The sequence below is a fragment of the Hypomesus nipponensis genome, chromosome 19 (genome assembly GCF_054491055.1).
Source record: "Hypomesus nipponensis isolate SF chromosome 19, ASM5449105v1, whole genome shotgun sequence".
In the NCBI taxonomy this organism is placed as follows: domain Eukaryota; kingdom Metazoa; phylum Chordata; class Actinopteri; order Osmeriformes; family Osmeridae; genus Hypomesus; species Hypomesus nipponensis.
The window spans coordinates 1093476-1119014 of record NC_140379.1 but is presented as its reverse complement, the minus strand read 5'-3'; the positions used below and the strand labels follow the sequence as shown (position 1 = coordinate 1119014).

General features: G+C 50.0%; 1 protein-coding gene across 4 annotated transcripts; it reads left to right on the top strand.

Moving 5' to 3' along the window:
* The first annotated feature begins 406 nt into the window (after positions 1-406).
* Positions 407-24869, top strand: LOC146246490 (uncharacterized). Of its 4 annotated transcripts, none has more exons than XM_084681964.1 (26): positions 407-540; positions 1589-1648; positions 1756-1917; positions 2036-2161; positions 2720-2833; positions 3185-3352; positions 3769-3948; positions 4052-4174; positions 5663-5776; positions 6265-6538; positions 7264-7379; positions 7470-7587; positions 8055-8146; positions 8873-9017; positions 11878-11984; positions 12680-12761; positions 13515-13648; positions 14517-14564; positions 15575-15684; positions 16105-16273; positions 16385-16489; positions 16611-21656; positions 22372-22487; positions 22715-22825; positions 22919-23021; positions 23132-24869. In XM_084681964.1, the coding sequence occupies exons 2-26, from the start codon at positions 1604-1606 to the stop codon at positions 23288-23290; spliced, it is 8067 nt and encodes a 2688-aa protein (XP_084538090.1). In that variant the 5' UTR covers positions 407-540; positions 1589-1603; the 3' UTR covers positions 23291-24869. The 4 variants fall into 4 exon arrangements, with proteins under 4 accessions (XP_084538090.1, XP_084538089.1, XP_084538091.1 ...); XM_084681963.1 differs by having other exon boundaries at positions 12680-12794; XM_084681965.1 differs by lacking the exon at positions 14517-14564 and having other exon boundaries at positions 12680-12794.
* Positions 24870-25539: the final 670 nt, after the last annotated feature.

The following is a 25539-nucleotide window of genomic DNA, read 5'->3' as shown; positions in this document are numbered from 1 at the left end:
CAAACGAACGGGTCGTCATCAAGCTCTGCAGAAACCTAATAACGACCCATTCGTTTGAATCAGGTGTGTTGGAAGAGGGAAACATCTAAAACATGCAGGGCAGGGGTCCCTGAGGACCAGGTTTGAGAAACACTTAACTGTAGGCTACGTGTCACGAAAGTTTATCAATGATGAGATGTCACTGACGTTTTCGTATTTGTTTACAGTTGTCATTTTGGACATGGTTGCAGACGAAAAAAAACGGTTGTTCCTAGCGATAGGTACGAATAAACACAAATGAACGCGAAGCTAAAGATTCGCTTCACTTGTGCGAATAATTTGCTTAAACTGGTGTGAACAGTAAGGCCAGCCTTCAATACACGCATGCGCAAGTGGTGTTCATCGGTCTGTGTTGACAGTGTCCTCCTATGGTGTCCTCGCCTAGTTCAACTCAACTGTGTCACATGAGAATAGCACTGTACATAAAACGCCATAATAAGCGTTTCTAAAGGTTTCCTTGTGAGCTGTATCAACTATCGTCTTTATGAAAGGGTAAATCAGGTAGGATCATGCAATGTAGTTTTACTAGCACAAGCAAACAGCTTCTGCCTGAGTTTCGAGGTGTCTTGTACCGCTAGCTTGTAGCTACAGTAGCCACCTCGCCGTCCGGGTCTGAGTTAATCATGGTCAGCTACACTGACGGATACTCTATTCGAAACCTGGCTAGTATATTAAAACAGGCTTCTTACCAACTAGCTGATTACAGTTAGTTATCACCTGCTACTTAGCTAGCATTAAGATTGTAAACCAGAGGGCTAATGGCGCAGCTAACAGCCAATGGGCTAGTTAGCCAGGTAGCATTAGCAATTTTAAAAGGACGGCGACATTCAGTTTACCATATGATGAGGCTGGTTAAAGGGACCAGACTGGATTTGCTCTATTCGAGTCAGTAGCTTATTGATTTCACAACTGAAGGTTTTTGATGAACTGTTAATAAAGTTTTGGGGAAAATGAGCGAGCAGAGAGGATCATTCGGCAGCTGTAACAGGTCATGCTGTGCACTTTTTCGGCCATTTGTTACGTGAGATTGTTTTTTGAAAGACAATCTAAACAGCATTTGTGCACACAGTTAACTTGCTGGTTCGTCAAATAGTCTGTCAAACTGCTGAATATCAAAACCATGTGACGTCCTCCATGATAATTAAGGACTCGAGGATTAGACTAAGGCCTCTTGTATTGCTGAGCGAGCTGTTCGTTGCTAGTAGGTTACTCAGCTAGCTTGTCAACATACTTCTACATGTAGTCATTTAGCAGACATTCTTATCCAGAGCGACTTACAGTAAGTGTGCAACCAACTTAGATCCAAAATAATTCACAAATGCTTCATATAGAAAGATTAGATGTGCCTTCTGTTAACACTATTTCGGTGGTCAGTGGTCATGTCAAAAAGTATGTGGGCACCCGCTCCCTAAACAGACCTGCTTGTTGAGCATCTCAAGCAAACTAAGCCGTCTCACCCTGGTGTGCAGTTGGCGCCAGGGTCAGAGGCCCCATGCCAGTACAACAGCTTGACATTGTTGAATTCCTTAACGTCTCTGTCTGCTTCCAGATATAAGCTGAAACCATGCTGAAGTGGTTCTCCAATGATGAGGGCGGTCCTGACCTGGCTGTGAGTACACGTCTTACAGGGTCTGGGGTCGATTCTCTTTCAATTACCTTTTAAAGTGGACTAGATTTAGCGAGGGACCCAGAGCCATGACCCATCTCTCCCCCCAGGCCCCAGGCTCTCCCCCTGGGGCAGCAGAGGGGCCTGGCCGGCAGCCAGACCCAACAGAGCTCCAGGAGCGGCTCAGCCAGACGGAGCAGCTGCTCTCCCAGCTGAAGGAGCTGATCAGAGAGAAGGAGGCCGCCCTGCAGACCAGAGACCAGCAGCTGAAGGTGAGGCTGCAGAGCAGCGGAGAAGTGCTTAACCTCGTCTCTGCTCACACACGTTCACACGGAAGGGTACAAGCAGATGTCGGCTAGTCATCCCTCTTGATGACGGTGTGTCTTCCAGGCGAGCGATGCCAAGCTCTCCAAGATGCGCCTGCAGCACAAGGCCAAAATCACGTCTCTCAGTGCCCAGCTGGAGGACCTGAGGAAGGAGAACCTCGACGAGGGCTCACCTGCCCACTCTAGGAAGGTGAGAGACCACACACATACAGACTTGTTGTGACTGTGTGACCCCCTGCAGGGTTGGGGTTAACGTTGTGACTGTGTGACCCCCTGCAGGGTTGGGGTTAACGTTGTGACTGTGACCCCCTGCAGGGTTGGGGTTAACGTTGTGACTGTGACCCCCTGCAGGGTTGGGGTTAACGTTGTGACTGTGACCCCCTGCAGGGTTGGGGTTAACGTTGTGACTGTGACCCCCTGCAGGGTTGGGGTTAACGTTGTGACTGTGACCCCCTGCAGGGTTGGGGTTAACGTTGTGACTGTGACCCCCTGCAGGGTTGGGGTTAACGTTGTGACTGTGACCCCCTGCAGGGTTGGGGTTAACGTTGTGACTGTGTGACCCCCTGCAGGGTTGGGGTTAACGTTGTGACTGTGACCCCCTGCAGGGTTGGGGTTAACGTTGTGACTGTGACCCCCTGCAGGGTTGGGGTTAACGTTGTGACTGTGACCCCCTGCAGGGTTGGGGTTAACGTTGTGACTGTGACCCCCTGCAGGGTTGGGGTTAACGTTGTGACTGTGACCCCTGCAGGGTGGAAGTGAGGCAGGCGACCAGGCGAGCAGGGGGAAGGTTCTTCTCCTTAGGAAGAGGGTGGAGGAGTTGGAGCACCAACTTTCCAGAAAAGATGAGGAATTGGAGGCCAAGGTATGACACTTCCTGATGTCTGAAGTTGCTTGGAAACTTGCATCTCAGTCTTCATTTGGCTTTGAGATGTGTGTGAAGCATCAGATAGTTACAGATTATTCTTCCTGTGTGTGACTGTGTTACCACAGTATCAGCACATGACATATATTGTGTTGTGGAAAAATTCAAAAGAAAAAGTTTCGAAAGGTTTTAAAAATATATGTATTTTGAAGTGTGTTAGTTTTTGAAAGTATTTCAAAAAAGGCCTGAAAAATATTTTTGATAAAATAAATAAAAAAATATTGGAAAGGTTGAAAAGATGTCCAGTGTTTTCAGAGAGCCCATCGTGATTTTGTCAACACTGTGTCCCAGACGCAGGCACTGTCGTCACAGCAGCAGCGAGGGGAGCACATGGACACCATGCTGCAGGACAGAGAGCGCCGCCTGCTGGAGAAGGAGGCCTACATCGTCCACCTGCAGACCGCCCTGGCAGGACCCGCGCCCGTGCCCACCGCCCTGGCACTGACGCCTGGAGAGCAGGTACACACACCTGCCTTCAGACCACCTTGGAGAAACCACCACGACCACACTTGTTTAACGGTGGGGTAACGTTTGTCTAACTCAGGGGTCTCCAATTCTGTTCCTGGAATGAACGTTTTGCTCTAACCACAGTTGTAACTAACCTGATTCAACACATCAACCAGCTAGTTATTAGAAGCAGGTGTGGTAGATTCGTGTTGGAGTGAAAACCAGAAGGTAGCTCTCCAGAAACAGGCTGGGAGCCCCCTGTTATCTGTTATCTAACAGAGTTGTGAGGGGGTTGGTACTAAAACAGCCTCGCTTCATCCTAAGCTGTCAAGCTCTTCTTCTGCACTAACGACTGCTGTTCCTCCTGGAGGGTTTCACTGCCCAGTCACTCTGCATGTTTGGTCACGTGATCTCTGTTGTGTTGGCAGCTGGCGTGTCCAGAGGAGGGTGCTGCCCTGCTGGAGCTGCAGGTGCAGAACCTGACCAGGAGGGTGGGGGAGGGAGAGGAGCGCTGCAGCTTGCTGGAGGAGCAGAACCACAGCCTGAAGAACCTGCTGCTCTCTGAGAGAACCCAGCACGAGGAGAAGGAGAACATGTACAAGCAGAATGTACGTCCTCTAGCGAAGCAGCTTCTGGAGCCACTTTCCATGCAGGTTACAGTAACTACCATGAAGCTGCTCTGTTGTAGCTGTCTGTGTGTCTCCCCCCCAGATCCAGACGTTTAAGGACATCATCCAGCAGAAAGACGGTGTTCTAGCTGAGGTGAACCAGAAGCATGAACAGGAACTGTTCAAGATGGTGGCTAAACAAGATGCAAGCTCTGACCTGGAGCAGGTAACCCAAACCTCTGAGGGCTTTACAGACTGGGCTTATTGTGACAGGACACAGCAGCACAAGGTTTCTTTGCATTATAGATGTCTAAGTAAAACATTTTCATAACAATCTTACTTTTTTTGTTTTGTTTTAAGTGTTAAAACTAGTGCTGTCAAACGATTAAAATATTTAATCGCGATTAATCGCATTAATGTCATAGTTAACTCGCGATTAATCACAATTAATCGCACATTTTTATCTATTTTAAATGTCCCTGATTTCTTTTTGTCCCAATCTTTTTTCAAATTTTAATGCTCTTATCAACATAGAAAAGTGGTTCGGATTGCTTTGTGCAAATTTTTTTTTAATTGAAAACAACATTGCAATCGCCTGGCTTTGACGAGGGGGCAGAGAATTTGCATCAGCTGTGTGCTTGGCCATCAAGTGGTATTTCAGACTGGACGTGCTGCGATGATAGCTCAGTTTACAACGACAAAACACACAGATCACTGGTCTTGTCAATAGAACCATTTGGCAACTTTTTAAAAGCAAACTTTCCATTCAGAATCTTATTGGCATCCATTTCGGCATCTCGCGCTCGTCATCCACTCAAAACTTAACGTTAGCCTACTACCAGAGAATGTCTAATATCCGTAAACGGGCTCTGCTACTACTCTTTAGCCAGCTCGCAAGCCAAACGAGTGTTTGGCGTGCCTGTTGTTTTGTTTCCGGTCTAGCTAGATCCGGTGTGGTGTTGTAGTTTTTCTAACGTCGGTAGTTGTTGCAACAGCATGTGAAAAAAACTACAAAGTTTGCAAGGCCAAAAAGAGCGTTAATCGCGCGATAAAATAATTGACGCCGTTAATTTGGGTTTGCGTTAACGCCGTTAATAACGCGTTAAACTGACAGCACTAGTTAAAACACTTGCTTTAATTATTTTTATTGTTTAATTAAAAACGTGGACAACCCTCTTAAATCTCACTGTTAGTCACTTTATGTTGACACTGGCATGTTATTAGTGAAGTGGTCTAACGGTGGCAGCATTCCAGTACTGACCCCAGAGTTAAACAGGCCTGTCTCCCCATAGTTAAACAGGCCTGTCTCCCCAGAGTTAAACAGGCCTGTCTCCCCCAGAGTTAAACAGGCCTGTCTCCCCCATAGTTAAACAGGCCTGTCTCCCCCAGAGTTAAACAGGCCTGTCTCCCCCAGAGTTAAACAGGCCTGTCTCCCCCAGAGTTAAACAGGCCTGTCTCCCCCAGAGTTAAACAGGCCTGTCTCCCCCAGAGTTAAACAGGCCTGTCTCCCCCAGAGTTAAACAGGCCTGTTTCCCCCAGAGTTAAACAGGCCTGTTTCCCCCAGAGTTAAACAGGCCTGTTTCCCCCAGAGTTAAACAGGCCTGTTTCCCCCAGAGTTAAACAGGCCTGTTTCCCCCAGAGTTAAACAGGCCTGTTTCCCCCAGAGTTAAACAGGCCTGTTTCCCCCAGAGTTAAACAGTCCTGTCTCCCCCAGCTCCTCAAGGCTCTGAAGCAGAAGCTGCATGAGAAGGAGGAGGTTCTCCAGGGGAAGAACCAGGTGATCTCTGTTCTGCAGGAGGAACTGGATGGGAGAGACCAGCAGATACAGGTACTCCTCCTCTACATCTTCATCTGTTTCCTGTCTCTGGGAACTACAACTAGATCTGCTTCCTGTCTTTACTGCAGAAGCTACATCTACAGGCTTAAAAGCACGTTGAACATGTTCTTTGGATTCATTTAAACGTTAGTCTTCAACAAAGAGTAAGTTTGGCAGACAAAAACGTAACTTAAAATCTCCCCTACTTCTATCCTTCCTACCACTCTCCTCCACCCCTCTCCTCCTCCTTTCTCCTCTCTTCTCTCCACCTCTCCTCCACCTCTCTCTCTTCTCTCCACCTTTCTCCTCCACATCTCTTCTCTCCACCTCTCTCCTCCACCTCTCTCTCTTCTATCCACCTGTCCTCCTCCACCTCTCTCCTCCTCCACCTCTCTCCTCCTCCACCTCTCTCCTCCACATCTCTCCTCCACCTCTCTCCTCTCTTCTCTCCACCTCTCCTCCTCCACCTCTCCTCCTCCACCTCTCTCCTCCTCCCGCAGGACCTGTCTGAGCGTGCTCGGCGTCTACAGGTGGAGCGTGAGAACCTGCGCTCCCAGATGGAGGCTGAGAAGCACGTGATGCGTGCCCAGCTGCGGGACCGTATGCAGAGCCACGAGGCGGAGCTGCGGCGCCTGGAGGAGGAGCACCGTGCCGAGCTGGCGGGGGCGGAGCAGGCCGGGGCGGAGCAGGCGGCCGCCATGACAACGTCAACGCCAGCCCCCCCACTGGCGGGAGTGGGGGAGGACGCAGCCTGTAGGGTAGCAGAGCTGGAGGGTAGGCAGCCACACCTGGGGGAGGGAGGGGAGGAGGCAGAGCTGGAGGGTAGGCAGACACACCTGGAGGAGGGAGGGGAGGAAGCAGAGCTGGAGGGTAGGCAGCCACACCTGGAGGAGGGAGGGGAGGAAGCAGAGCTGGAGGGTAGGCAGACACACCTGGAGGAGGGAGGGGAGGAAGCAGAGCTGGAGGGTAGGCAGCCACACCTGGAGGAGGGAGGGGAGGAAGCAGAGCTGGAGGGTAGGCAGCCACACCTGGGGGAGGGAGGGGAGGAGGCAGAGCTGGAGGGTAGGCAGCCACACCTGGGGGAGGGGGGGGGGGGAGGCAGAGCTGGAGGGTAGGCAGCCACACCTGGGGGAGGGAGGGGAGGAGGCAGAGCTGGAGGGTAGGCAGCCACACCTGGGGGAGGGAGGGGAGGAGGCAGAGCTGGAGGGTAGGCAGACACACCTGGGGGAGGGGGGGGGGGGGGGGGCAGAGCTGGAGGGTAGGCAGACACACCTGGGGGAGGGGGGGGGGGGGGAGGCAGAGCTGGAGGGTAGGCAGACACACCTGGGGGAGGGGGGGGGGGGGGGGGCAGAGCTGGAGGGTAGGCAGACACACCTGGAGGAGGGGGGGATTTGGGGGGCGTTCACATACCTAGACCAATGTGATCCTGTTTCCAGTCAACTCACTAGCTACCTGCACCCCCCCAACACACTCACATGCTCCCTCTCTGTCTTCTGCAGCACAAGCCAAGTTAAAAACGGAGGAAGCCAATAAATCAGAAGCCAAGTTCCTGAAGATGAAGGCGTGGTCCAAGTCTCGGATCAGACAGCTGGAGGAGGAGCTCAGGAAGGGCCAGGTGAGCGCCCAGATATTACAGCTCAACACTATTCTCCCTCATCCAGTGAGCTGAGCAGGTAGCAGATGTGACCCTGTGTGTGTCCTCCAGGGAGGGGGTGTGGGCCCGGACCTCTCGGCCCTGCGCAGGCGCGTGTCTGAGCTGGAGGAGGAGCGGGAAGAGGACAGCTGGAGGCTGGAGCAGTACCACCTTGTCAAGGCCCAGAACGGTAACCACCTCTCTCTAGTCCAGTCATGGGGTGTGTATGAGAGGATGGATGGATGCTGTGTATATTCAAGTATAGGATCTTGGTGTGTACTGTATACATGGATGATCTTGGTGTGTATTGTATACATGGATGATCTTGGTGTGTACTGTATACATGGATGATCTTGGTGTGTACTGTATACATGGATGATCTTGGTGTGTTCTGTCTACATGGATGATCTTGGTGTGTACTGTATACATGGATGATCTTGGTGTGTACTGTATACATGGATGATCTTGGTGTGTACTGTATACATGGATGATCTTGGTGTGTATTGTATACATGGATGATCTTGGTGTGTACTGTATACATGGATGATCTTGGTGTGTTCTGTCTACATGGATGATCTTGGTGTGTTCTGTCTACATGGATGATCTTGGTGTGTTCTGTATACATGGATGATCTTGGTGTGTTCTGTGTGCTGGCAGATGTGCTGCAGGCAAAGCTGATATTGTACGAGGAACAGCAGAGGAAGATGCAGTGTGACCTGGAGCAGGTCACCAAGAGAGCTGCCTCTCAGGTCAGCTCTCACCCCTCTGACCCCTCTCCTCTGACTCCTCTCCTCTCACCCCTCTCCTCTCACCCCTCTGACCCCTCTCCTCTCACCCCTCTGACCCCTCTCCTCTCACCCCTCTGACCCCTCTCCTCTCACCCCTCTGACCCCTCTCTTCTCACCCCTCTCCTCTCACCCCTCAGCCCATTTTTTACAATATAATTAAATAAATACAGTACGAGTCCAAAGTTTGGACACATTTTCCCATGGGGGAAATGTGAGTGTGTGGTTGCCGTGGTGCAGGCCAGTGAGTGTGTGGTTGCTGTGGTGCAGGCCAGTGAGTGTGTGGTTGCTGTGGTGCAGGCCAGTGAGTGTGTGGTTGCTGTGGTGCAGGCCAGTGAGTGTGTGGTTGCCGTGGTGCAGGCCAGTGAGTGTGTGGTTGCCGTGGTGCAGGCCAGTGAGTGTGTGGTTGCTGTGGTGCAGGCCAGTGAGTGTGTGGTTGCTGTGGTGCAGGCCAGTGAGTGTGTGCTTGCTGTGGTGCAGGCCAGTGAGTGTGTGGTTGCCGTGGTGCAGGCCAGTGAGTGTGTGGTTGCCGTGGTGCAGGCCAGTGAGTGTGTGGTTGCCGTGGTGCAGGCCAGTGAGTGTGTGGTTGCCGTGGTGCAGGCCAGTGAGTGTGTGCTTGCTGTGGTGCAGGCCAGTGAGTGTGTGCTTGCTGTGGTGCAGGCCAGTGAGTGTGTGCTTGCTGTGGTGCAGGCCAGTGAGTCGGGCAGTGCTGAAGACGGCCAGCTGCTGGAGTGGCAGGAGATGCTGTCTGAGGGCGGGGCTACGAGGACCCGAGGCCGCGAAGACAAGACCCCCCTGGGGCTGCGCATGGCCAACATGGATGAGGACAGAGAGGGTAAGAGCACCTCCAGCCCTGTGGTGTACTGCTGGAGGGGACCTGGAGTTGTTGTACTGGAGAATGGAAAAGGGGTCCACCGATATGTTTTGTTCAGGGCCGATATGATACCGATTATTAGTAATCAAGGAGATCGATAACCGATATTTGGAACTTTTACATTTGCATTAAAATCTTGGTGTCAGTATTTACAGTAATCCAACTCCAAAACAGAACATTGTTGAAATGCCTTCAAGCATCTGTTTAAGCAAAAGAAAAGTGTTCAACAATATCTAAAAACACTGCCCTCCCGCAGCCTTTCTTATGAAGTATCTTTTTGTTTTTCCCTCCACCTCTCCTCACGAGCATTGGTTCTGCTCTGGCCCCTCCCCCCCCCTGCTCCTGGGACAGTGGCAGCCAATGAGAATGAGTTTCCCATCAGTTTTGTGCATGCAGGCTTCTCCCCTCCTCAGGCGGTCCTTCCTGTACTGCCCGCTGCTCCCCTGGGTCCTAGCTTCCACCGGGGCGAGCCCCTGGCAGTACAGACTCCGCCTGGGCTCCACACCTCTCTGTTTCCATCTTCTGTTTGCTTCCTTAGTTTCCCTCCCTCTTTCCCTCTCTTTTTTCCCTCTCCTTTTTCCTCCTTACCTTTCTGTGGATCATTGTAGTGGAACAGGATCCTTTGGGGGAATAGAGGAGAACAAACAGTAACACAGTTTCTGTAGGCAGGATGACTTGGTGGATATTAACACTGGGAATCGTCATGTGATTAGCTCAGTCTAGGGTTTAACCCAGGATGAAATCTGTTGCTCAAGTGCTACCTTGTAACTACATAGTGGTGTGTGTTTGTCTCTGTGTGGCGAAAACCAAACTAAACATTCCTACGGTTCCATTAACTCCTCACAATGTGGTCTGATTGGTCCAAACAGTCAAGTCTGTTTCAATATTTTACCTCCTAGTTTTGCGTACTTTTTAAATTCAAGAATCCTATCACTGGTCAATGTGTGAGAGATCTCCAGCAGGTTCAGTAGATCACAGAATCTTTGAGCCAAAGTGCTACATCTACCAGCTGTCCTTTTTTATGTCACGTTTGACATTTTTGTATTGTAATCAGTAATTTGTCAATCCAAATAGTATCTGCACCATGCCATTGTCCTGGTCTCTCATACATTGACTTTGGTGCATCTTATCCCTTGTCTGTCCCCCTCCCTCCCCCTTGCACTTGCCCCCCCCCCCTGACACCACAAAACAGATGGGAATGTGTTTTATGCTATTTGACCTTTTTAATTCATGCCCTGCAGTAGGCCCTTTCTCTCACCCCGCATTCCCTAGTCTGCTGAACCAACGTTGCTGTTTCTAGATACACTGGTCTAGGGTGGTTCTAGATATACTGGTTCCAGGTGTTTCTAGATTCACTGGGCACAGTGCTGGTGTTTCTAGATACACTGGGCACAGTGCTGGTGTTTCTAGATTCACTGGGCACAGTGCTGGTGTTTCTAGATACACTGGGCACAGTGCTGGTGTTTCTAGATACACTGGGCACAGTGCTGGTGTTTCTAGATACACTGGGCACAGTGCTGGTGTTTCTAGATTCACTGGGCACAGTGCTGGTGTTTCTAGATTCACTGGGCACAGTGCTGGTGTTTCTAGATACACTGGGCACCGTGCTGGTGTTTCTAGATACACTGGGCACAGTGCTGGTGTTTCTAGATACACTGGGCACAGTGCTGGTGTTTCTAGATACACTGGGCACAGTGCTGGTGTTTCTAGATTCACTGGGCACAGTGCTGGTGTTTCTAGATTCACTGGGCACAGTGCTGGTGTTTCTAGATACACTGGGCACAGTGCTGGTGTTTCTAGATACACTGGGCACAGTGCTGGTGTTTCTAGATACACTGGGCACAGTGCTGGTGTTTCTAGATACACTGGGCCGAGTCTGGAAGACCTCTATGTCCAGACACCTTCATCCGTCAGAATATGAATCATGAATTTCCCAAAGCTTTCCTCGTATCCTAGAAACGGCACCTCTCATGTCTCGGCCTCCTGTTTGTCTTGTAAAGCCTCTTCTTCCTGTCTGTTCCTCTTTTTCCTGTCTGTTCCTCCTGGAGAGACTCTTCTTCCTGTCTGTTCCTCCTGTAGAGACTCTTCTTCCTGTCTGTTCCTCTTCTTCCTGTCTGTTCCTCCTGTAGAGACTCTTCTTCCTGTCTGTTCCTCCTGTAGAGACTCTTCTTCCTGTCTGTTCCTCCTGTAGAGACTCTTCTTCCTGTCTGTTCCTCCTGTAGAGACTCTTCTTCCTGTCTGTGCCTCCTGTACAGCCTCTTCTTCCTGTCTGTTCCTCTTCTTCCTGTCTGTTCCTCCTGTATGGCCCCTTCTTCCTGTCTTTTCTTCCTGTAAAGACTCTTCTTCCTGTCTGTGCCTCCTGTATGGCCTCTTTTTCCTGTCTGTTCCTGCCACCAGGACACTGCTTCTCACATGCGTCAGTCCCACAGCATGCAGGCAGACATGCTGCCTCTGTACAGGAAGACGCGCAGAGCGCCGAGTCCTGTTAGCTCTCTCCCATCCTCTCTTCTGACCTGCTCTTCTGAGTCGTGCTGTGACGTGTCGTCTTTCCCACCTGGGAGGAGGTTGCTTGGTGACATAGCGAGTGCTCTTCCTCTCTGGTCCATCCTCTCTGTCTCTCCAGCCATCCCTCCCCTCTGTCCCACCTCTCCTTCCTCCATCTCTCATCCTCATCCCTCCCTCCTGTGACTCATCCATGCCTCCTCACATCACTAGTTTCCCCCCTCTTCACCTGAACCCATCTACATGTACCCCCCCCCCCCTCCCTGTGGCACAAAACTGATTGAGGATGACTGGTTCTTTCCTGGCTGCTCTGATCCAGTGCTGGCAGGCCAGCAGCAGGGGATGGAGGGGGAGTTGGCCCAGGCACGAGCCCTCGAGGTGGGCCGAGGCAGGAGGCCCGGTGGCCCGGACCGGCGCAGCCTGGAGGTAGGAGGGCAGCAAGCGTACTGTAAATATACACATGTATATACACGATATATACACATATACACTCTATAGACAGACGTTTTGGGACACCTACAGATACAACCTACAGGAGCTTTTATGACATCCCATATACTTTTTAATCTATACGATCTTCATTCATAATATATTTGGTAACCTTTTTTAACCCTTGTGTTCTCTTCGGGTCATTCTGACCCATCAGTCATTGTGACCCACCGTTGTATTGCGACAACTTTACCGCAACAAAAACAAAAAGTGAAGCATTTGCTTGTAAACATATGGCTGTCTCAGACCCCCCACATCGCAAAGGTTAAAAGAAAATGCATTTTAACGGTGGCAGCACAAGGGTTAAGATAGCTATGGTAATGTCTGTTGTGTTTGTCTTTTAGTGAAGTGTAAATGTAAGTAAACCCCATGAAAACCCTTGCCTTTCCCAAAATATTTGAACATTTTGGCCTTTTTATCATAATTGTTATTCTTTCCCCGTGCTGCAGCAGTCCTCAGACAGCCTCTGTTTATCGTAATATGATGTCGTCAACATCAGAGGATTATCAATGTTGAATGATGTTATTATACCATGTTATACAAGTCTAATTCTATAAGTATGAAGGACTGTAGTACAGTGTCGTCATGGAGACAGTGTCGTCATGGAGGATGGTGTGTGTGTGTCCCCTCAGGAGGAGTTTGAGTTTGACGGTCACCATGGTTTCCCAGACCAGTCAGAGAGCAGCACCCAGCTGGAGGGGGAGAACATGGGAGGTTGGTGGCCACAGTACACTTCCCCCAGCACAGGTGTGACGCCAGACAGACGCTACGCTAGCATGCACGCCCAAACCTTTCGGTCGCTACCTCAGCCCCAACCCCACTCGTCATGTTTTGGGGGTGTGGTTTTTCCATTCGGTTTGTTTTTGCCGCCTTTTGTCATCTAACATTCTGTCGCCGCTCGTGAGTTTACTGTGTGGTTGTTTTTTCAGTCGTATCACGTTCAACATTCAGCCTGAACATTTCAACCATGTTGAGAGTTGGTTTGTTATCCAGAGTATTTTTTGGTTTGATCTCTGTGCTCGTTGGTTGTACTGGCTAGTATCTGTCTTGAGTATTGTGGACTCTTCAAAGCTCAGATCAGTGAATGTGGTGTGGTCAGTGTGTCTTTGATGACATTCCATCTCATGTTCAAGCATGAAGCATATCGATGTCTATGTTGGTGAACGTACTTGCTCCACAGTTCTACATCCTTATGTATAATACGATGTGTGGCTGATGAGGATGGTGGTGGATACATGACATCTGAATTTACAGCTGAATACGTTTTTTCCCCTCCTGTACCAACTTACCATCTGACACCCACACCCCTGCACCCACACACACATCGCCACACACACCCCTGCACCCACACACACACCCCTGCACACACACACACTCACACACCCCTGCACCCACTCACACACCCCTGCACCCACACACACACCCCTGCACCCACACACACCCCCCCTGCCCCCCCGCCCCCTGCAGAAGGCCTACGCTCGGTGGTGGAGGACCTGGAGCAGGAGAGGAACCAGCTGCAGGAGCAGATGGTTCTCCTGGAGGAACGCTGCGGGGAGCTGGAGGACAGGCTGCAGATGCAGACACGCATCGAGACCCTGCAGGTAACCCTGCTGCTGGGGGGCGGAGCCTGATGTGGGGGCGGAGCCTGGTGGGGGGCGGAGCCTACTGGGGGGAGGGCGGAGCTTGCTGGGGGGTGGAAGTTTTTTTCTTTTTCTTTCAAACTTACATTTTGCATTTACATGAGAGCTTTACAAAAGTGCATAGGTCAATGATCATAAACAACGACATAGCCCCAAAACATTGCGGGTAGCCAAAACATGAAGCATACATTGTGAAAAGCAAATAAGTGCCAATGAGAAGAAACATAAGAGCATGTAGTTAAACAAGTGAGAATTAAACAACATGAACCTCAAAAGTGCAAGAGTGTACCTATAGATAAGCAAGTAACAATAATATAATTCACAGCGAGTACAATAAGTTAAATCAGTTACAACTACCCAACAAGAGCAACAAGTCCCTGAATAAGAGTCATTGTGATCCTGAAGGAAACTAACATCAGGTCCGGCAAGTCATTCCTAAGTACCGTTGTACTCCTGGAACAAGTGCGTCTTTAGCCTTCTCTTGAAGGTGGGGAGACAGTCAGTGTCCCTGATGGAGGTGGGGAGGTGATTCCACCATTGGGGGGCCAGACAGTAGCAGAGCTTGGGTTGGGAAACTTCAAGGTTCAAACTTTTTTCCTACACTCTTCTGGTCCATTTGCATCTGGGTAACTTGTTGCTGAGAAAGCCTTGGAGAGACCTAAAATGTTGCGCACTAAAAACGTTTTGTCTTGTTCTGCCTAATATCAAAATGCATCAATGTTATATACTTAGAATACAACCTCTGGCTGTTTTATATATTTGGTTTACTGCATGTTTTTTTATTTTTTTTATGAATACTAGGACTGTAACACAAGCCCCTCTAATACAGGTGACCTTTGATGTAAATGAAGAAAGGCAGCCTTTTTGGGTCTCTCAGGTTTGTCTGTGTGCTAGAAAGCAGCCATTTTGGGTCTCTCAGGGGTGTATGTCAGAATGCACCTTACGGTGAAGACTAATCTGTTTGCTGTGCTTGTTTTAAACCACTGTGTTGTGTTTCGGCTTCATCAGCAGTGATAAGAGATTTAACACATTAAGCGTTTTTCTCATAAATTCACTTGGTGTATAAAATCACTGTCATGGGTAATGTAGTCAGTAATTTTAAAACAAGCAGGTGAAATATTTTCATGTTGGAGTAATATCACTGTCATAACTCTCAATGTATTTCTCTGCTACTTTTCTCCTGTTTATGGTGTGCTGTAGATTCAGGACAGCTGTTGATGCTTATTGCTTGCAGTGAGATGGTGTGTTTCAGGGACTTGCAGTGAGATGGAGTGTGTTTCAGGGACTTGCAGTGAGATGGAGTGTGTTTCAGGGACTTGCAGTGAGATGGAGTGTGTTTAAGGGACTTGCAGTGAGATGGAGTGTGTTTAAGGGACTTGCAGTGAGATGGAGTGTGTTTCAGGGACTTGCAGTGAGATGGAGTGTGTTTCAGGGACTTGCAGTGAGATGGTGTGTTTAAGGGACTTGCAGTGAGATGGTGTGTTTCAGGGACTTGCAGTGAGATGGTGTGTTTCAGGGACTTGCAGTGAGATGGAGTGTGTTTAAGGGACTTGCAGTGAGATGGAGTGTGTTTAAGGGACTTGCAGTGAGATAGAGTGTGTTTCAGGGACTTGCAGTGAGATGGAGTGTGTTTCAGGTACTTGCAGTGAGATGGAGTGTGTTTCAGGGACTTGCAGTGAGATGGTGTGTGTTTCAGGGACTTGCAGTGAGATGGAGTGTGTTTAAGGGACTTGCAGTGAGATGGAGTGTGTTTAAGGGACTTGCAGTGAGATGGAGTGTGTTTCAGGGACTTGCAGTGAGATGGAGTGTGTTTCAGGGACTTGCAGTGAGATGGAGTGTGTTTCAGGGACTTGGTGTGTGACTCTTTCTGTCCGTCTCCCTGAACAGAGCGACTCAGGCAGACTGCAGAGCCAGCTGGCCAGTCTGCGGAACCAGCAGAGCAGAGACGCAGAGAAACATCATCTCCTGGTCGCCAGCCTGAACGAGCAGATCAAAGGGTAGCCCTACACGAGTCTGAATTATTAAAAACATGCTATTTTGCTTGTTTGACTGCAATCCAGTGAAGAAACCTGTATGACAAAAAAAACGTTTAATGTAACTGGCCCCTCTAACAGTACAACTGGCCCCAGCTTGGCCCCCCCAGTTGAAACGGTCTAGACCCTGGCCTGGTCCCTGAGTGACCCTGGCCTGGTCCTCTAGTGACCCTGGCCTGGTCCCTGAGTGACCCTGGCCTGGTCCATGGGTGACCCTGGCCTGGTCCATGAGTGACCCTGGTCCCTGAGTGACCCTGGCCTGGTCCCTGAGTGACCCTGGCCTGGTCCCTGAGTGACCCTGGCCTGGTCCCTGAGTGACCCTGGCCTGGTCCCTGAGTGACCCTGGCCTGGTCCTCTAGTGACCCTGGCCTGGTTGTGTTCCAGGCTGAGTGAGACCCAGGAGTGCCTGGAGAGCTCTCTGCTGGAGAAGGAGGCCCGCCTGGACCAGACAGCCCACACACAGGAGCTGCTGGAGGAGCTCAGGGACTCCAGCAGGAGCAAAGACGCTCAGCACAGAGAGCTGTCTGACAAGCTGCAGCAAGCACAGCACAGAGTAAGACTGGACCGTCTAGTCCTTATGTCGTCACATTCGGTCTCAGAAAGTTTTCAAATTGTTAGTTAAGTTGTGTTTCGAATGGATACAAATAATATCATCTTTTCTCAGCTCATCAAGGTTTCAGAGGATTGCAAGTCCTTTGAAAAACAGTGTTCTGAGCTAAAGACCTCAGAGGCTGATCTGGCCCAGAAACTCAGTGAGCTCAAAGAGAAGGTAACATTTAGTTTAAACTAATCTGCTGATATAATCTGCAAATGATCTTGTTTGTAGTCGCTTTTGATAGTTAATCTTTCACGGATTCGTCTGAATGTTAAATGTGTTTCTCGACCGACAGACTCAGAAGCAGGAAGCGACTATAGAAACTCTGCAGAGCGACTTGGATCAGGCGACAGAGGAGCTGGACAAGATCAACACGGCCCACCTGGAAGAGCGAGCTCAGCTGATCCACGACCTGCAGACCTGCGAGCGGGAGATGGACCACCTGAAGGACGTCATCCAGGAGCGGGACCGGGACATGGCCGCCCTGCAGGGCAGCATGCTCCAACACGGGGAGCAGATCTCCAAACTCACCCGGGAGATCAAGCTCAAGGAGGAACAGCTGGTTCTCTCGGAAGGTTCTCTGACCAAAGCGGAGCGAGAGACGCAGATCCTCCGGGACTCTCAGGACTCAGACCAGCGCTCGCTGAACGCCAGGATGGTGGAGCTGGCAGGAAAGCTGCAGGAGAGGGAGGAGGAGCTGAGCCGGCTCAAAGAGGAGAGGGAGGAGGAGCTGAGCCGGCTCAGAGAGGAGAGGGAGGCGAGGGCGGGGGAGGTCCAGGAGCTGACCAAGCACATCCAGGAGGACAAGCGGACCATACAGGACCTCCACAGGGACATCCAGAAGCAGAATGTTCTTCATTCTAATCATCTGTCAGAGTGCCAAGCTCAGATCGTGTCGCTGAAAGATCAGGTTACGACCTCCTCACAGAAACTGCAGGAGTCCAACAGTCTCATCTCCCAGCTGAAGGAAAGTGACGCCTCCAGTGAAGAACTCAAACACCAAATGCTAGACAAGGAGCAGACGTACGAGAATGAGCTGAAATCCTTCAAGGAGGAACGAAACAAGCTTCTGGCAGAGTTGGATAAGCTCAACCTCGAATTACAGACTTTATCCAAACAGCTGGAGGAGAAGTCTGAAAACGTCTCTAAAATGGAGGAGCTGTTGAAAAGCACAGAGACTGAAAATAAGCGACTGCAAAGTGATGTTAGAGGAACTGCTGAGAAACTAAAGTCCCAAAAGAAACACGTGGACGGGTTAAGTAAAAAACTTAAAGGTGCTGTTGACCAGAACGCACAACTGAAAACTCAAGTTAACAGCCTTACTGAGAATAATTTGAGTCTGCAAACGGAACTAGCTGATTTGACAAAATCCAATTCAGAACTGTTAAATGAGAACAGTGACTTGCAAGGTCACATATCTGTATTTGAATTACAGAAGTCAGGAAGTAATGAAATTATCCAAGGGCTACAAAAAGACAAAGAGGACCTTAGTGTTAGAGTTCACAAACTGAACGAGGTCCTCGAACAAAACAAACAATCCTTCTCCGAGATGCTGCAGGAGAAAACAAATGAATGTACAAACATGACAACAATGCTCAGTGCCTCTGAAGCTGCAGCTGCAGCTCTGCAGGAACAGGCTGACAGCCTAAACACCCAACTTCAACAACTCCGCGACAACGTGGACGAGAAGGAGAAGACTGTGTTGCACCTTAGATGTCAACTTGCAACTCTAGAGAACGAGGCAGCCGATAACGTCAAGTTGAGGCAGGAAGTGGAACAGAGGCAGGCTGCAGTGGAGAGCCTCCAAAGCCACATGCAGTCCCTAACTGAGGAGAGGCAGCGTCTCCACGCTGCCTCCGAGATCAGAGAGAAGGAGCTTTCTCAACAGAAACGAGTCGCTTCTGAACTCGACAGCAAGGTCACCGTGACCCTTGAGCAAAGTTCAGTTATGGGTTCGCAGCTCAACAACCTGACTGAGCAGAATCAGAAACTGCAACAGGAAGTCGCTACGAAGGAGAAAATCATAACCAAACTCAACACAGACAATAGTTCTCTGCAAGAGATGATTTCCAGCCTCAAAATGCAACATGCCGAAAACCACAAAATCATCGAAGGTTTACTGAAAGAGAAGGAGGACCTCAGAGTAGCAACTGAAGACCTGAATAAAGTTCTGGAAGAAAATAAACATTTGTTATCAGAGAGTTTGCGGGAGAAGACACAGGAATGTAGCGAACTCTCCAGAGCTGTCAGAGAGAAGGACGAGACAGCAGGTCGCCTACAGGAGAATATCGACAGTCTGAACTCACAAATCCATCAACTACACAACCACATACAGGAGAAACAACAAGCGTTGACGGAACAAAGCTTGCAAATAAACACCCAACGGGAACAACTGTCTCAGCTGCAGGAAACGTTGTCTCTGCTGCAGGAACAGGGCGCTGCCTTGAAGGCCGGCCTTCTGGAGAAGAGCGCCGCGCTGCTGCAGTCAACCGAGGAGTGTGGCTCCTTACGGCAGGAGGCTGAGATGCAGAGAGACGGCTTGTCCAAGCTGCAGCTGGAGGCAGAAACTCTCAGGGGAGAAGCGTTGGAACTCAAACGTCGTCTGGAGGAGAAAGAGGAGACTCTGAAACGCACGACAGGAGAATTTCAGAATTCCAAGAATGAGCTCGATCAGAGGAACGAGACTGTGAGGTCACTGGGCGGTCAGCTTGGTGCCATGAAGGAAAACAAGGAGAAGCTTGAGGTGGAAGTTACCCAACTGAGGACAGCTTTGGAAACCCACGCTTCAGAAAATGCCAGATTGAGGCAAGATGTGGCCCAGAAACAGAAGGAAGTGGTGGATCTTAGAGATAAGATGCAGTCACTCAACGAAGACCTGAATAAAGTTCTGGAACAAAATAAACATTCGTTATCAGAGAGTTTGCGGGAGAAGACACAGGAATGTAGCGAACTCTCCAGAGCTGTCAGAGAGAAGGACGAGACAGCAGGTCGCCTACAGGAGAATATCGACAGTCTGAACTCACAAATCCATCAACTACACAACCACATACAGGAGAAACAACAAGCGTTGACGGAACAAAGCTTGCAAATAAACACCCAACGGGAACAACTGTCTCAGCTGCAGGAAACGTTGTCTCTGCTGCAGGAACAGGGCGCTGCCTTGAAGGCCGGCCTTCTGGAGAAGAGCGCCGCGCTGCTGCAGTCAACCGAGGAGTGTGGCTCCTTACGGCAGGAGGCTGAGATGCAGAGAGACGGCTTGTCCAAGCTGCAGCTGGAGGCAGAAACTCTCAGGGGAGAAGCGTTGGAACTCAAACGTCGTCTGGAGGAGAAAGAGGAGACTCTGAAACGCACGACAGGAGAATTTCAGAATTCCAAGAATGAGCTCGATCAGAGGAACGAGACTGTGAGGTCACTGGGCGGTCAGCTTGGTGCCATGAAGGAAAACAAGGAGAAGCTTGAGGTGGAAGTTACCCAACTGAGGACAGCTTTGGAAACCCACGCTTCAGAAAATGCCAGATTGAGGCAAGATGTGGCCCAGAAACAGAAGGAAGTGGTGGATCTTAGAGAAAAGATGCAGTCACTCAACGAGCAGAATATTAGTTTAAACTCAGAACTTCAAAGAGTTGTCACAGAGGCCTCAAAGTCTCTTGAAGAAACTTCAGTCGTCAGGAGTGAAAACATGACAAGGGATGGCCAGATTAGTAAACTGACAGAACAGCTCAACGCAGTATGCACTCACAAAGACAGCTTAGAGTCGACCTTACAGCAGAAAGACAAGAAGATAAGACTGCAGCAGGTGTTAGTGAAGAAGTTAAAAGCCATGTTAGAAGAGGTCAAAGGTGAGACAGGCCAGAAGGTGGAGACCATCACGGAGCTGCAGGCCCAAGTCCGTCATCTTCAGGAAACGATCGTTGACAGAGACGAGTCGTTGTGCGACTCTGAGAAAGAGCGGAGTGTGCTGGAGGAACAACTCAGAAGCTCGGAGACTCGGAACCTCACAGACTCTGAGAGCCTCAGGGTGCAGCTCCATTCTAGCATAGAAACGACCAAACATCTCCAGAGTGAGCTGACTCGTCTGAAGGAGGAAAACCTCCGGATGTGCGGCGACCTGACGGAGCGGGACATGCAGCTGAAACAAGTGGTGGACGGAAGCATCCGGATAAAGACTCGTGTTTCAGAGCTGGAGGATGTGACCTCACAGCTGAGGGGTTCGCTCGACAGCCTCACGGCTGACTCCTCCCACCTGAAGGATTCTCTGAAAGACAGAGAGCAAGCCATCGAGGACCACAAGAGATTGTCCTCAACCGAAATAAAACGTTTACATTTAAACCTCCAAGCCAAAGAGTCCGAATGTGAGAGTCTGAGAGGGGAAGCGTCTGGCCTTCAGGAGTTAATCTCAAATCTCAACCATAATCTTCTCTCTCAGGCCTCAGAAACGGCTTCTCTGAAGGAGTCCTTGCAGAGCCAGGCTGTGGAGCTCCACGCCCTGCAGGCAGGAGCTGAGGAAGCTGCCCGCCTCAACGCCCAGCTAGCCGAGCGGACACAGCTGGCGGTGCAGCTGCAGAGTCAACTTCAGGTACTCTCCGCCCAGTCTGTGAAACTGAGTAGGACGGTGGAAGACAACCAGAGTGCCTTCGTCAACCTTCAGGAGAAATACACAGCTCTGCTGGAGGAGCTCCAGGATGCCAGGAAAGCTCTCTCTCAGAAGGCCGAGGAACTTTACGCTCTTCGCGGGACCCTTGACGACCGTACGGCCGAAGTCCAGACTGCAGAGTCCGCCTCGGAAACCCTGAAGAACGAGTCTCTCCTCCTTCGCCAGGAGCTGCAGAGACTCCAGACGATCAATGTCAGCCTCTCAGAGCAACACGAAGACTCCCTCGCCGCGCATCACAGCATCACCTCAGCGCTAACGGCTGAGGTGGAGATGTTCAAGTCCCAGTGTTTCCACTCAGCAGCTCAGGTGCAGGTCCTGACGGAACAGCTACAGCAGAAAGAGACTGCTGTTCAGTCTGTGAACAGCCAGTATGTTTCCCTGGTAAAACACACTGAGCACCTGACCTCCCAAATGAAGAGACTGGAGGATGAGAACAAGGAGCTAGAGGGGGAGGCGGCTCTGACCAAACAGGACGGCCAGCAGCAGCTAGATGCTGTCCTTAAAGAAAAGGCCCAGCTGCAGAGAGAGATGTGGGCCGTGGTGGTGGAGAGGGACGAGGCACGGAGCTGGCAGAAGAGAGAGGAGGTCAGAACTCACCAGAAGCAGGAACAGCTCCTGCTGCTGTCGAGCGGCGGGAAGGAAGCATCAGAGAAAATGTCCGCCAGCGAGGAGAAGCTACAGAGCGAGGTGAGTGTGAGAAGCGTGCACATCCCTGGTCTAAACACTCAGGGCCTGATGTACTAACGCTTTTGCGCATACTTCAGGCATATTTATTTCGCAATTTGCGCGTAAAAGCATGTCGAGGTATGTACGAACATGCCGCACTGAGGTAAAAGCGCAGACTAGCCGTCGCGGGGACTGAAAATGTAAAGTGGGAGTTTCCCATAAAGAGATGGGTGGGCATGGGTAAAGTGCACCTAATTATGTATTCCTCGGTATGTACAAAAAACGCCCGTGAAAGTGCGCCTCTATTTTGCGCTGAAAATTCTGCGCCTCTTAAAAGCTGTTGTAAATCAGGATGCTCGCGGGTTCCCTCGCATATACCTCCTGGTGAAATGGCGTGTTTCCCTGTGGTGCTGTGTGTGTGTTTCCCTGTGGTGCTGTGTGTGTGTTTCCCTGTGGTGCTGTGTGTGTGTTTCCCTGTGGTGCTGTGTGTGTGTTTCCCTGTGGTGCTGTGTGTGTGTTTCCCTGTGGTGCTGTGTGTGTGTTTCCCTGTGGTGCTGTGTGTGTGTGTGTTTCCCTGTGGTGCTGTGTGTGTGTGTGTGTGTGTGTGTGTTTCCCTGTGGTGCTGTGTGTGTGTGTGTTTCCCTGTGGTGCTGTGTGTGTGTGTGTGTGTGTGTGTGTTTCCCTGTGGTGCTGTGTGTGTGTTTACCTGTGGTGCTGTGTGTGTGTTTCCCTGCAGCGGTCCTCCATCCAGCAGGAGGTGCTGTCTGTGGAGGAGGCCCCAGGGGCTCCCCAGGAGAGGAGCAGTGCTGCAGACATGATCAACACCCTGGCAGACAGCCAGCTCCGTGAGAGGTACCTCCACCCAAGAGACCCAAGAGACGTGTGTGAGACAGAGAGAGAGGGAGTGTGCATGCGTGCGTGTGTGTGAATGTGCACTAAAAGCTTTTGTGATATGTGGACAGGTGTTGAACCTCTTATTCCAGAATCCTTCATATGGAGTTATCAGGTGGCCCAGTACTTCTGGTGTGTGGTGTATAATGGTGTGTGTGTGTGTGTGTGTGTGTGTGTGTGTGCTCCAGGCTGGGTGAGCTCCAGCGGAGGGTGGACCAGCTGAACCAGACCGTCTCTGAGGAGAGGAGCAGGAGGGCGGCTGTGGAGGAAGCTCTCCAGCTGGCAGAGGACAGATTCAGGTGTGTGTTGTGTCTCCAGGCTGGAATGGTGTGTGTCGTGTGTCCATGCTGTAATTGTGTTGTGTGTGTGTGTGTGTGTGTGTGTGTGTCCAGTGAGTCTGGTTCGCCCCAGAGAGACGTCAGTATTCAGATGGAGACAGAAGACGAATGGGAGGGTCTGGTTCTGGATCCCAACGAGCCTCTTTTGACACGCAAGGTCAGACACACACACACACATCCTGTGTGTTGACCCTGACTTTCTTCTCCTTCAACTGGAAGTGAAGAAGCAGATTAACTTCCCTGACCCCGTGACCCCTGCTGTTCTAGGTGCGAGGCGGGGTGTTGGCATGGCGACGTTGGCTGCGAGGGCGGAGCCTGTACTGCTCCAAGCTGTTGAGGACACGGGGGCGTTCGCGGTACCTGTTCCTCTCCTACCTGGTGACCCTGCACCTGGTGCTCCTGCTGTGCCTGACAGGGGTGCTGTAGTCAGCACTGCCAACACACACACACACACACACACCCCTAGATACCCAACACACACACACACACCCCTAGATACCCAACACACACACCCCAGATACCCAACACACACACTCCCCTATATACCCAACACACACACACCTACACCCACACCCCATCACCAACATGGTCAACACGCCCCCAAACTTCTAAAGAAACACAAGGCTTCTTCACAGGAAAATAATCTCATTTTGTGCTGAAATGAAACACTGTTATTCAGCAGTGATGTGAACAGAGGATGTATGACACTGAAAAGCATTCGATTTTGAAGTGTGTGCATCAGAAATATATTTTCTCTCCCTGTTTCTCGTATATGTTATTCTGTATACAAGAGAGACAGATAGAGGTATTAACTGATGTTGACGTTGATTTAAATTCGACAACACAACTTCCACCTGCACTTTAACCACGCCCAAGTTTCCCAAAGAAGCTCCAGTCAGCCAGGAACTTCACATCTAACTATGGAACAAGAAACTACTGAAGGTTTGTTGCCAGGCTGTTGAGGTAGACTGACTGCTGTGGCAGACTTGGTCCATGTCTTGTGTTTTCTAAAACTGACGCAGAGAAGAGGAGATGATGTGAGGATGCAGTACTGCAAGCATGCTACATGCTAACATGCTACATGCCAACATGCTACATGCTAACATGCTAATGTACTTCCTGAGTCTCCGCTGAGCCTCCTGCGAAGCTGCTGTTGTGTGGGTGAGCCTGTGGGACAGCTGAAGCCATGCTATTCACACCCAACACTGTATATGCACTCTGGATGTTCATGCCATTCAGATATTGATATTTTATAAATCCATAACACTGGAGGGCTGGAACTGAACGTCGGGGAGGGATGTGTGTCTGTTGATGACACGGACCCTGTGAAAGCTGCTAAGCAGAGCAGCAGAGAAGCTGCGAGGGATTCTTTATGATTCAGAATGATGTGGTTTGTTGTGCTTCCTGGAAGAGTTTCTGTTTTTATCTCCGGGATATGGGTTTGTCTGTGAGGTCACTTTAATCCACCTGTTGACTGTTTACATGTAAACGTCACACGATTAAGAACACTAGTAACTAAGAGGGCGTTTCCCAAAGCTATGTAACAAATTAAAATGTTTATTACAATATGGTGAAACTGAAATTCTGGAAGTGGTTGAATGTTTGAATTTGTAATGATAGTCAAAGCACTGAGTGTGTTATTTATGTGCTGGACTAGGTGTTTCAGTACGTTAGAAAGGGGACAATTTATTGACCCTACTTTGTGAAATGTTCTCCCTGTTCAAATGTTTTGAGAGGTACATCACCACAAGCCTACAAATCTGTATATATGGTGTGATTAAAAATAATGTATTTATAAAAATGTGTAATTATTGCACAAATATAAGATTTCGTTTTTTAAACAGGATCTATTTTTTTCTTCAAATCATTAAGGAACAGTTAAATACTTTTCAAACCTTTTGGTTATGACGTCGAGCTGTGAGTATGTGCAATACTGGGCTGGGGGTGTTTTTCGGATGTACTTTGCAATCTTAGAAAAACATAATAATAAAAAAATTGAATCTGATTTTTCTGGCTCGATAGATGGTTTTGTTAAAGCAAGAACAATTCCACTGTCTTAGTTTGGTTGAATGGCAGATGAGAACCCAGGATGGAGAACCCAGGATGGAGAACCCAGGATGGAGGACCCAGGATGGAGGACCCAGGATGGAGGACCCAGGATGGAGGACCCAGGATGGAGGACCCAGGATGGAGAACCCAGGATGGAGGACCCAGGATGGAGGACCCAGGATGGAGGACCCAGGATGGAGGACCCAGGATGGAGGACCCAGGATGGAGAACCCAGGATGGAGAACCCAGGATGGAGAACCAGCCATAGAACAGAACAAACAAGAACCAGAACAACTTTATTATCCAGACGGAAGGTTGACTGTTGTGGGAACGTTGGCACTGCTGTGTACGACTTGAACAACCAACCCCAATTCAGCTATAAATCAATGAGACACTATAGCCGTTTCCCCTACATCCTTAATTCATGCATATTTGCCTTATAAAAATGACAAAGTTCTGTATATATTTGATCACATCTGTTGCAGACTGATTGAACGTCCTGCAGTAGGCCGTTCTGACAACTAGGTGTCGCTGTTCACTAACGCTGGTGTTCAGGCGCTCCTTCCTTTTGGCGTCTCTTCTTTTGAGGTTGGAGAGGAGCATGTTGAATACATTTGCCATGAATT

Bases quoted from the DNA above. Each gene is read 5' to 3' on its own strand.
- LOC146246490 (XM_084681963.1), top strand. From the start codon at position 1,604: ATGCTGAAGTGGTTCTCCAATGATGAGGGCGGTCCTGACCTGGCT. The intron at 5,777-6,264 runs GTACTCCTCCTC...CTCCTCCCGCAG, and splicing joins GGAGAGACCAGCAGATACAG to GACCTGTCTGAGCGTGCTCG. The intron at 16,274-16,384 runs GTAAGACTGGAC...ATCTTTTCTCAG, and splicing joins TGCAGCAAGCACAGCACAGA to CTCATCAAGGTTTCAGAGGA.